The sequence below is a fragment of the Mixophyes fleayi genome, chromosome 2 (assembly GCF_038048845.1).
Source record: "Mixophyes fleayi isolate aMixFle1 chromosome 2, aMixFle1.hap1, whole genome shotgun sequence".
NCBI lineage: Eukaryota > Metazoa > Chordata > Amphibia > Anura > Limnodynastidae > Mixophyes > Mixophyes fleayi.
The window spans coordinates 37,418,069-37,430,478 of record NC_134403.1 but is presented as its reverse complement, the minus strand read 5'-3'; the positions used below and the strand labels follow the sequence as shown (position 1 = coordinate 37,430,478).

The 12,410-nt window shown below is 39.2% G+C and overlaps 1 protein-coding gene across 2 annotated transcripts in view; it reads right to left on the bottom strand.

Moving 5' to 3' along the window:
- The window catches only part of AASDHPPT (aminoadipate-semialdehyde dehydrogenase-phosphopantetheinyl transferase), a 61,972-nt gene extending 49,567 nt beyond the window's left edge, over positions 1-12,405 (bottom strand). Inside the window, exons 1-2 of one of the 2 annotated variants that reach the window (XM_075198817.1) lie at positions 12,056-12,405; positions 9,019-9,244 (exon numbers count right to left, since the gene is read on the bottom strand). In XM_075198817.1, the coding sequence (XP_075054918.1) occupies positions 9,019-9,244; positions 12,056-12,226 (397 nt within the window). In that variant the 5' untranslated portion in view covers positions 12,227-12,405. The remainder of the gene's footprint in view (positions 1-9,018; positions 9,245-12,055) is intronic. The other variant, XM_075198818.1, reaches the window with a different exon arrangement.
- Positions 12,406-12,410: the final 5 nt, after the last annotated feature.

The window sequence follows — 12,410 nt, the reverse complement described above, 5'->3', positions numbered from 1 at the left end:
AAGAGTAGTTTGTATTGTTAAACCATGTACTGTCTTGTTGTTTGCCCTCTGTACGGCACTGCGGACCTCATGTGGCGCACTATAAATAAACATTGATAATAATAGCAAGACGCAATAAGATTTTTTCAGCAGTTGTGCAAGTCTGCATGTTAACAAGTCACAGGAGTATTAATGTTTCATATAAAATGATATCCTTTGATTGTAGGATGAGAGAGATGTATGAGAGATGCAGGAGCCCTGCACTAATTGCAGGAAAACATTAAAATACAGCGCTTTGGGGGAATTGTTCCCTGGATTCGCTGTCTAGACGGTGAGCTTCCGCCGGCCTATTTAGGTTTAGCTCTGCAAACACATTTTTTGATCCTCAACCAAAGGATAAAATAGTAGAAGACCTGCCTTAAGGTGTCCTCACGCCCAGGAGAACCAAAAAAGAAACTTCAGATAATACACATAATTTCAAGAGGCCTCAAGATCTGGACACATCAGTAATGTCAGCATTTCAATCGGCCGCCAGGAAGGCATAAAGCACTTCCCGCCAGATTAGAGCAACAATAAATGTACTACCATTATTACGGTAAAGTTAACACAGATATCTGTTCGTGGCTCCCTGAGCCGCAAGCAAAAAGTCGGCTTTGAAATTACCGTAATAATGTAATTAAGCGCACTATTACCATAATAACGTTAATAGTGCGCAGGCCGACTTTTTACAGTAACGCGGCCAACTGAATCTGCCCCTTAGACTGTCTCCTCTCCAATATCATACCATTTACTAGTGAGATACACAATGAAGTCACAGATTTGAATGAGATCACTTCTTTAGGAACTTGGGTGACACCCTAGACACAGAGAAGCCAATGTTATGCCAATCATGCACAGATTGAGATCTCATCTACCTATATAACAAAATAGTCATTTTGACCATTAAATGCAAAGACCTTGAGAACAGGGAGAAAAACAATTATTGATCAGAGGCATTCTCGAAGTGGAGCCGAATCATTTTCTAAAGAGGCTTTATAGCACCTGTTTTCTGACCTCTTGGACGCTGAAATGGTCATGGTAACTCAGGGCTTACAACCGTGCTTACCTGAGACAGACACCATACACTATGATGTGGTTCACACGGACCATTACTAAGCTTTGTCAGCAACAATTACAAATGTAGTGATGACAAACTTCATACACAACCAACTAAACCAAGATTAGGATCTTCTATTACCATCACCAACAGCTGATCATTGAAAGAAATTACCAACATGCTCAGAGAAGAAGGGGGTCATTATCTCAGGGTATTTCCCTTTCATCTATTGGTGCCTAAAAACAATAAAATCTTACTATATCCAGTCTGGAAAAAAGCCTAGGCCTGAAGGTGATGGAACTAGCGATCCCAGAGTACGGCTACAACCCTACCTCCAAGGGGAAGATGGGACAGCCTGCTCTTCCTCTAGGAGCCAGCAACTCCCAGGATCAGATATTACCTGGACCCATTCTCATCTGTTAGTGATGGCAGCAAACCAACAATAGACACAGGCTCTTACCACTCCCATCTCTTCGCTCAATGGTTATTCTTCAAATGGTTGACTGGTGAGCATTTTACCACTGAGGCCTACTGAGAGTTCTGAGCCAGCTGATACTGGACCCCAGTGATGAACACCTGTTGGCCATTCTCTTTTCAATTGGTGAATCCTAACTCCTTCATGGAGTTAGGATTCACCAATTGCAAAGAGAATGGCCAACAGGTGTTCATCACTGGTGTCCACTATCAGCTGGCTCAGAACTCTCAGTAGGCCTCAGCGGTAGAATGCCCAAAATATATGCCACTTCACTAGTTTAGGCTGGTGATCTTGACCAATCAACTGTCTTGTTTGCCGCCACCCATTATAGGGCAGGTAAAGTTTGGACTGACCTTTTAATCCACCGTTAGAACGTTAAATTATGTTACTGACATAGGTACTGTTGGCAACTGCAGGCATTTTCTACAGGTAAGCTGCTGCTATTAGGTTATGGTTTAATCGCTCAGATATTCTTTGGTTTTATATTATTTAGTCCCACTATTTGGATCATTTTCTAAGCTATGAACTCTTCTTTATTGTCATGATTGTAGCCCAATCAGGATAAGTAGGAAATAATATTTGTTTGTCATCTAAATCCTAAAATCTAGTTACTTTATTCAAAATGACTTCTAGTAAAACACTGTGTATAAGCAAACAAGGAGTTAATGATTCCCCTTGATCTCTCATGCCTCCTCCTCTCCTTCTAGCTTGACAATTGTTATGAAGACTCTAATGAAATATTTCTGATTGTGACAGGTTCTGTTGAAGGTACTTACTGCATATGCTGGAAAATGTTCCTAGTACTGGGCAGTTAAGCTTACGGAACTAATTTTCCAACACTACTTTTAGGAAAAAATAGTCTATGGTAGGCAAGCCCACAAGACTGTTCTGGAAAAGGTCTTTATTAATGAGGCCTCATACATAGAGGACAGTCTCAAAATTACCAAATTTACAGCTAGGTTTCATGCATTATAACTGAGACATCAACCTACTTTAAATACATAGATAGTGGGTAAATTTTAATACGGAGGGGTTAGCTCCATTTGCTGCTAACCCATGGAAAAACTGTTACATTGGACCAAACAAAAATACTACTCTAAGGCCAATAAGGTTAATTTGGAAACAAAACCAGAATAAGTTAGCTACTTTCCCAACCGGGTGGTAGTAAAATGGGTAAAGGATAGACAAGGTGGATGAAAACATGAAAAATGCAATAATAACTTTAACTGTCTTCATTACGTTTTTTACTGGCTTGCATGAAATGGGTGTGCTTACGCCAGCAAATAAATTGTTTACTTATGATAAGATGAATTTTCTGTAAACTGTTTGAACTTAGAAGGTTTCAGGAAAACTTGTTGATATCATAACAGGCTGATTAAAGCATAGATCCTTTACTCAGTGGTGTAATGAATTTTAAACCAATTCTAATAATTTTACTGACATAAATCTCATGATGTAAAAATAGGTATAAAATATTGTGCATTTATCATAGTGGGTGCGACTGCTCAATCTGAGCCAGGCATCCTACTGTGCATGATAATAATAATAATAATAAAAAGAAATTAGCTTATACCAATAGATGGCATTTAAAAATGTGCACAAAACTTGCACATTTTTATGATAAACTTTATGCGGACTTGCCCAGACTCCACAAAGTACATTAGGCATTATAAAGACATTTAGACAGTAGACTATCACAGATTATAGAAGACCTTAAAATTAAGAGAGCAGGAAAATCACTACAGAAGAGCCCCCCCCTAGTAATCAGACATCTCAAATTAAGCTAATCTGCAGGTCCTGATGGTTTTGACTCCTCCTATTACAAGAAGTTTGCTTCTAAGTTAATCACCCACTTTGCCAGATTGTTTATTGAAATCTCATCCCAGTTATCTGTTTTCCCTAAAGAAGGGAAAAACCCCTAATTTCTCACCTTAGCATAAATATCAAAATCTATACTAAAACTTCAGATCAAAGACTGGGTTAAGTCCTGCCCTCCATGATTAAAAACAATCATGTCGGTTTTATTCAGAATAGACATGTCATGGATAATAACCATCATATTATCTCCATTGTCTACCACCTTGATCATGAGAAACAGCTGTGGTTTTGAGTCGGCCGCATCTGCTTCGGGACGGCCGTCTGTTTCTCATTCCCCGGCGTCTGGTTGCTTGGCAACCAGATGCGATACTTCCGGCCGGACTGCTGGTTCCAGTGAACATGTGACGTCACCTCCACCGGTAATTAGCTGCAGCTCTCCCCTATATTAGGTCCTTCTTATGGTCCAGCATTCCAGACTCCTGTGTACTGACCCTGCTTGCAGTATTGGCTTCTGACCTTGGCATTCCCTGTGACTATTCTTTTGGATTTCCCTTTGGCTCTGCTTCTCCACGTGATGTTGGCTTGCTGACCTTTGTACTGGATCCTGATTTGGCACTTCACTACCTGCACAGCTCTGACCCAGACCGTCTGACCACTCTTCACTGGAAGCTGTTCTGGAGAACGGCGACCTGCTTGTCTCTTCATCATCATCATCATCATTTATTTATATAGCGCCAACATATTCCGTAGCGCTTTACAATTGGGGACAAACACAGTAAACTAATAAACAAACTGGGTAAAACAGACAAAGAGGTGAGAAGGCCCTGCTCGCAAGCTTACAATCTATGGTCTCTTGCGGTAAAATCCAAACCTTCTTGCAGAGGTCCCTGGTGAAGACCAGGGGCGCATTAGAATCTGCATCTCCAGACTCAGCAGTGTCAATCCCATCAAGCAGGCACCACCCTATTGCTCCCATGTGACATTTAAGTTCCTCACTTTGAAGCATATGAACTTTGGGAACAACTTCTCACAGCTATTAAAGAAGAATTTAGCTAGGACCTAACAGAACTTCTCAGGTTTCAATTCAAAATGGGACAAAAACAGGGATGTCCTCTCTCACTCCTCCTTTTTGCCATTTCTGTGGAACAGCTGGCAAATCATCAGGTCTAATGTGAACATCTCAGGAGGTACAGATTGGCAAAGAATCCTTTGATGTGCGGATGACATTGCCCTTACCCTAAGAAAACCATTTCTTTTACTTCTGAATATCTTCTCAGTTCTACAAATGTACCAAAAACTTCCTTCAAATTAAGACTAAATCATCAAATCAGCATTACTGCCAATTAATCTACTTTCTCTTCTGTAACACTCTTCAGGACAAATTTTGTCTTCACTTGGTATTTCAGAGCGCTATAATGGGTGTCCAGATAGGTAAACATTTTGGATCTCTCTATATATACAATTACCACCACCCCCTATCTTAATTAAAACTGTTTGCAGATCACTAAACTGCTGGTAGGACCTTGAGACTTCATGGAAAGGTTGAATAGCTGCATTTAAGATGAATACTCTTCCTAGGCTCTTTGTATTGACTTCCCGATCCAGTCCTTCTATTGCTTCAACGGGCGTATGAAATGATTGTGAGTCGCTGACGTAAATATAAAATAAACAAATACTAAACGGCTATACAAATTGGCCAGCTAGAATACTGGTAATGTTCTCCTGGTACAAAGAAATTATTATACCTAACCATCTTATCGTTACCTGAAGGACACGCCTCACCCAAATGTACACCAATCCAATTACTACTCATTTACTTTATGCTTGGATCCAGGCATGTAACCTTCCTCCAAACCCCTTTGACGCCTGTGCTTAACAATAGTCAATTACCTCCAAATATTTTAATTAATGCGCAAATAAAAGCTTAATTCAAATTTTAAACTTTTCAATCTTTCCACAGCACAAATAATGCTCCACAAGCTTGAAGTAAAATATGACGCTTCTTAGGGTAAATTCATGCCTTTTTTTAATCAAATTGGTCAACATCTTATCCAAGCAAGACAGGAACTGATTAAATTGTTAAAAATGTTGACTTCCTTGTACCCATTTGATAATCTTTATAAGCAGGACAACAAACTACAATGTGTAGTTTCTGATTAACTTTATGATGGTGCTGAAAAGCAGCAGCATTCTCCACAATTTGTATAACAACAAAAGAACATTTTTCTGAAGTACAAAATGTAGGTACTTTATACGTACTAACTCCATAGGTTTTCCCTGGACACTCTAACCCAAGGCATAACCAATTCCAACCTCCCTTTAGCACCCTGTCATTTTCTTCTGGATCTAAAACAATCACTGATTGTCTCCTCGCAAAGGTATATTTACGAAACTGTTTGTTTGAAAAAGTGGAGGTGTTGCCTATAGCAACCAATCAGATTCTAGTTTTCATTTATTTAGTACATTCTACAAAATGACAGCTAGAATCTGATTGGTTGCTATAGGCAACATCAACACTTTTTCAAACCCGCAGTTTAGAAAATATACCCCCTGGACAATCCAAATGTTCTGACCCAGCCTTTTTCATATCGTTGATCTGTACTCAACAGCTTTACTTGCAGCTCCCGCTAACTACTTTTGTTTACCAGATATTGACAAATAAAAGACATGACAGTTGTGCCACATGAGATTGCAACCTCCAAGATGCTCAGTGTGAAAATATAATAACCTGTCTTGCCAATAATATTTTTCAAACATAATATACAATGCTTTAGACACATTTGTGATATGCGAATGGCAGCAATACAATAAAAATAAAGGTATGGGACCTCTTATCTGTAAACCCCTTATACGAGAAGCTCAGAAAAGCAGAAAAGAATAAAGGGCATTTCCTGGTGTTAATGTCACAGAGACATGATCACTAATGGTCTGATTCATGTCCGGACGCATGTCCCTTTGTGCAACGTATCTTGCATGAAATGGCACTGCATATGCTCAGAAATGGACCTTACACCAGTAAAAGCAACTACATGCAATTCATGTCCGAACGCAATTTACACTTCCGACTACCTACGGCTTGAGGGGCGGGATGGGGGAGGGAATGGGCGGACTAACGTAGGCCATGTACAGTAAGGGCATGCCTAGGGCATTTGGCTGCAGTCGGCCAATTCAAGGCCTGGGTTCTTATAAGTACGCTTGGTTTCAGCGGTATCATTTGCACTGATGACTGAAGCAGCATAGTCTTTGTTTTAAAAACTACATGTGTGAGTGCCAGGAGCTAACACAGAACATGTGTAGACAAGAAAGACAGACTACAAAAACGCATTGTATGCAGCTTTATCAATGATTATGTCACAGGTTGCTAGTGAATTGACAGACTAAATTTGGGTGTGGCCAAAAGAAAATTGCTTCCTCCAATGGCGTGAAGGCGAGAGGTACACTTTCACCATTGGGCAGCACGGTGGCTTCGTGGTTAGCACACTAGGGTCATGAGTTCGATTCCTAACCATGGCCTTTTCTGTGTGGAGTCTGTATGTTCTCCCTGTGTTTGCGTGGGTTTCCTCCAGGTGCTTTGGTATCCTCACACACTCCCAAAAAGATACTAGGTTAATTGGCTGCTATCAAATTGAGCTTAGTCTCTCTAAGTCTGTGTGTGTATTGGGGCAGGAACTGATGTGAGTGAGTTCTCTATACAGCGCAGCGGAATTAGTGGCACTATATAAATAGCTGCTGCTGATAATTGTATATAGAAGTATGCATTAAAACCATCTTGATTAATATATATATATATATATATATATATATATATATATATTGCAACAGAAAAACAAGTAGGGCGCCCCAATGTGTAATATCACAAATATGGTGTTGGGAAGATGTAATAACTGCGTACCGTAAAGATGTATTCAAGAAGTAAAGATCATATGGAGGTTTCCTCTTCAGAGGTAATCCCTCTCAGTCTCCATCAGACATAACGACAATGTAGAAAAAACAGAACAAAAAATAACATAGTGCAGTATTGTCATATATAAAAACTGCACCAGAAACCAGAGATAGTCCTCCACCAGGAGACAGAGTGCTAAAACAGGTAGTAAACCCAAAGGTGAAAAATGTAGCACACATGTGCAACATGCAACCCTAGGTAAATAAAAACTGCGTACCAGATAGTCACAAGACCATGAGCTTTCTTGGACCATATATACAAGATCAGGCCATTCCTCTGTCACAACCTCATCCAGTGGCGGTAATGAACAAGATGGAACAAAAAAGAATGCAATGTAAAAATATAGTCAATTTATTAAAATTGAATAGCACAGTAGTAACTCACATGAGGTAACCACAATAGCGCTGGTAGATGTCACCGCTCAACGCGTTTCGTCTCGGTGCAACGGGACTTCCTCAGGAGCAACAGAATATTCTGTTGCTCCTGAGGAAGTCCCGTTGCACCGGGACGAGCTATTCAATTTTAATAAATTGACTATATTTTTACATTGCATTCTTTTTTGTTCAATCTTCTTCATTACCGCCACTGGATGAGGTTGTGACAGAGGAATTGCCTGATCTTGTATATATGGTCCAAGAAAGCTCATGGTCTTGTGACTATCTGGTACGCAGTTTTTATTTACCTAGGGTTGCATGTTGCACATGTGTGCTACATTTTTCACCTTTGGGTTTACTACCTGTTTTAGCACTCTGTCTCCTGGTGGAGGACTATCTCTGGTTTCTGGTGCAGTTTTTATATATAACAATACTGCACTATGTTATTTTTTGTTCTGTTTTTTCTACATTGTCGTTATGTCTGATGGAGACTGAGAGGGATTACCTCTGAAGAGGAAACCTCCATATGATCTTTACTTCTTGAATACATCTTTACGGTACGCAGTTATTGAATCTTCCCAACACCATATTTGTGTTATTACACATTGGGGCGCCCTACTTGTTTTTCTGTTGCAGCATTTTCGTTATCCGGATTAACCATCTGGCCACAAGTATCCTGAGGCTGCCGCTCTCAACTGAGCTAAGTGTTGTTTTTTGGGACTGATCCTTCAATACTGGACTTTATATATTATCTATACCAGTTGTTTATCCAAATTGTATTTACGTTGTGGTAATTAGCGCCATCATATATATCTCTTTTTGCTTGTTATATATATATATTAAACATTTTTCCACAATCCATATTTCTATTAATGGATATAGTGTTGAGTTGTTAATTTATTTTAAAATAGAAATTTTTCTTTTTGTGTTCTGATGTGAGCTTATATTGCACAAACCCTTATGCGTATACTGTAGTCTGCTGTGTCTGTCTACATACTGCAGGTAATGATTAGGCAGACCGTACTTACAAGATTCAAATCGAAACGCATCTTGAGATACGCTTGGATCTGAATACGGACAGAACTATGTTCAAGTTCCTTGCTCTTTTTTAAAACGCAACTTGTGTTCGGACTTGAATAAGGCCCTAAGTTCCTCCTCCTTAGTTACTGTGAGAATCACTAATAAATATAGAAAGGAGGAGAATGCCAGGGACGGTGTGTGGGGTCATTTTTTAAATGTTAATATATTTTAAGCACAAAGCCTTCCAGATAATAATATCTCACACCTGTATTATAGCATCATACAGAAACAAATAAATAACACGGCAGTGTACCTGGTAGGTCTGTTTTCATTATGTCCACTCCAACCTGGAGGTCCGGCTCAGCAGCAAGAACTGCATAATCCCCTTGGTGGGAGACATTAAAATTAAAATTTGGGTGCTGAGGAGCAATGTCACTGGCCAGGAACGGTTTCCCTTTTGCTGTTCTTTCCAAAACTATCTTGCTCCAAGGTATTTTAAGTTTTTCTGCAATTACTTTCCTTATCAGAAGGCGACCAGCCTGTAAAATAAAAGATTATTAGGTGTGTAAGTAATTCCAAAAATCCTCAAGATGTTGAATGGCTGCCGTCTCCTGATCTACAACAAGGTCACTTTGGTTAAATAAAATGTAGGCAAATAAACGATTTAAATGTAAAGCTTTCCTATCACCAGAAGAACATGAAATTTATATTTTAAGTTTGGAAGTATACACTGTATCTATACAAAAAAAAAGACTATGCAGATTCAATCCTAACACCCCTGATAGATGCTGGAGAGTATACCGTCATACTGCACCTTTTTACATATTTTGTGGTCATACCCTAAAATTATCCACCTAGTGGTCTACACCAAAAAATCTGATTCTCTCTGTCCTGCAGCTAAACCTCCCGCTCATTCCTAAGTGTTACCTACTTCCTTTGCTCCCCTCCAGGTACCACAAATCACCGACTCGAGCCCATGCGCCACCTAATTCCTGCTGCCACCTGCCAGCTCATGGCGAATTGGAAATCCCCAAATTCCGCCTTCGTTTGCCGCAGTTGTTAAAAAGATATGGTATGTGTACCTTATGGAATATAGGACTGCTATTATTAACAACTCGGCAAAATCATTTTTTATAAGAGATGGTAACCTGGGCAAACTAAGTCATCCAGTTGCCTTTGATCCTTTAAATATACTTTGTCACTCGGGAAATCAAGGACTTCTCAACTCCTACCCCCTTTGCTCTCAAGCTCTTCTCCACCCTCTCTTTAAAAATAAAAACCCTTGTTGACAATCCCATAATTTAATTTAATCTTTTTGAGATTTCTGTGATTTTCTTGTTGTTGTATTTACTCATACTGGATATATAACATTTCACCTGCTTACTTTGCTTGTTTGCACCATGATTGTCAGGCCCTGAATTAAATATATTTTGTTAAAATAATTAATGTTTCCGCACAGGCAGAGGTCCGATAAATAGTCCACCCAGTATAACTAATAACTAAGAAAAAGTCTACAATTCAGCTCAACTAAGGACCTGATGAGGTCAATGTAGTATGCCAAAATGCACAGATCCGATCATACAGCGTGTAGGCTAAACAACAAAGTCAAAAGAGAGTCCATGCAATAGTGTCTTCAGAGACCAGATTTTCAGACCTGCAGTTAAAGTCCAATTAGACAGACATGAAATGTATTGGGCCCATACACATGGGGCTAGATTTACTAGACTGCGGTTTTGAAAAAGTGGAGATGTTGCCTAAAGCAACCAATCATATTCTAGCTTTCATTTATTGCATTCTACAAAATGATAGCTAGGATCTAATTGGTTGCTAATGCTATAGGCAACATCTCCACTTTTTCAAACCCAACGTTTAGTAAATATACCCCGTGTGGTGATTTCCTGTTAATATGGTCTCAAGCATCGAAACTGATCAACAAAATGTAATTTGTGACCAGTGGTAAATATGAAAACAAATTGTAAAACTAAATTAAGCATTTAAAATAGATCTTCCTTTCCTTAAACAATATTTTTTTGGATTTCAATGAAACACGTTTGCTTTGTTAAATCAAGGCAGTAATAACTTTAATATTTGGCATAACTAGTCTGTAATATAAAGTAACATTTTATTGTTAGTACAGATTTGTAATTTATTACAAACTACATTACTCTTCATCACCAATATGAAAATTATGTGTTTCACAGTAATTAACTCTGCATTATCCATTGGATCATTTTCTCTCCCCCTCATACTGCAGCCATGAGGGTGGAAAATTAGGTATTCCTTAATTTCCATGCCTGTCGGCAATGTGTTCTATATTTTTTTTATTATTATTATTTTCATTGGTGTTTTAGGCCCTGTATCATTTTCCTTTATTCCAAATTATTATTAAGCTGGAGCAGGAGAGACCTCTGTAATAAACTCTCTCCTCTACAGCCGACACCAGCATTCTAATTAAAAATGTTAAATTTGCTCTGAAAGCTGCCGATCATTTACTTCTTGATCCAGCTCTGCCCGAAAATACTGATCTATATTATCAGTTTCCCTCTGGAGCAGCATGGCAGGCTGGATAAGTGAATGATGGGCAGCACTGTGACTTAGTGGTTTGCACATTTGCCTCACAGCACTAGGGTCATGAGTTTGATTCCTGACCATGGCCTTATATGTGTAGAATTTGTATGTTCTCCCTGTGTTTGAATGGGTTTCCTCCCACACTCCAATAATTGGTTGCTATTAAATTGACCTTAGTTTCTCTCATTGTGCGTGTGTGTATGTTAGGGAATTTAGACTGTAGGCTCCAATGGGGACTGATGTGAGTGAGAATTAGTGGTGCTATATAAATAGCTGAAGGTGATGATATCTCTTATCAAGATGGAGATTGATGATTGGGGTGGTAGGTTAATGATTAATGAATAAATATTCTACTTTAAAAATAAAAAGATTTTTGGGTGCACCCTAATGAAATATACTGCACATTCCGATGGCCATTTATGATTTCAAAAGTCGCCAGCTACACAACAAATATATATATATATATATATATATTTTTTATTTTTTTTTAAATGACTACAGTACTTCCAAAAACACTGCAGTTTGGGAATAGGAATGGGAATGGACACCTTTTTAGTATAAGGTGCCTGAGGAAGGGAACTTTGGGGTCCCAAAAGTTCACAAAAACAGTGGAATTAATCTGCCATTAAACATTATTATATATATGGGATGTATGTTTTTTTCCATACAATACTGCAAACACTATGGAATATCAAAGCTCTGTGGTTGTGATTGAGGACACGTTAGATGTAATGGTAACAGATCCGGTAAATGATTGTTACATAAATAATAACAGTATGTACCATTGCAGCTTTGGCATCGCGGGTGAACATAAACTGACCAATGCGTTGTTTCTCTTCAGGCTGCACACACCTGGCACAAAACAACCAGTCTGCCCGGCTGGGAGACCAGCGACCACATGGAAATGCCCATCTGACACTCTCCATAGTCAGAAGTCTCCAGGGAAGCGGCATTTACAGACACAGCTTCTCTCCAGTCACACCAAGCATGGCTGCCGCTTTAGTTTCAATCAATCATTCACCGTAGTCGACAACCACCAATCTGTTCTGATAGTGAAAGAAATTGTCGCTTCTCTGTTTGAACAAAGAGGTTTCAGTTTTAACGCGAACAGCTGGCGGCCATTTTCTCGGAGCTCAA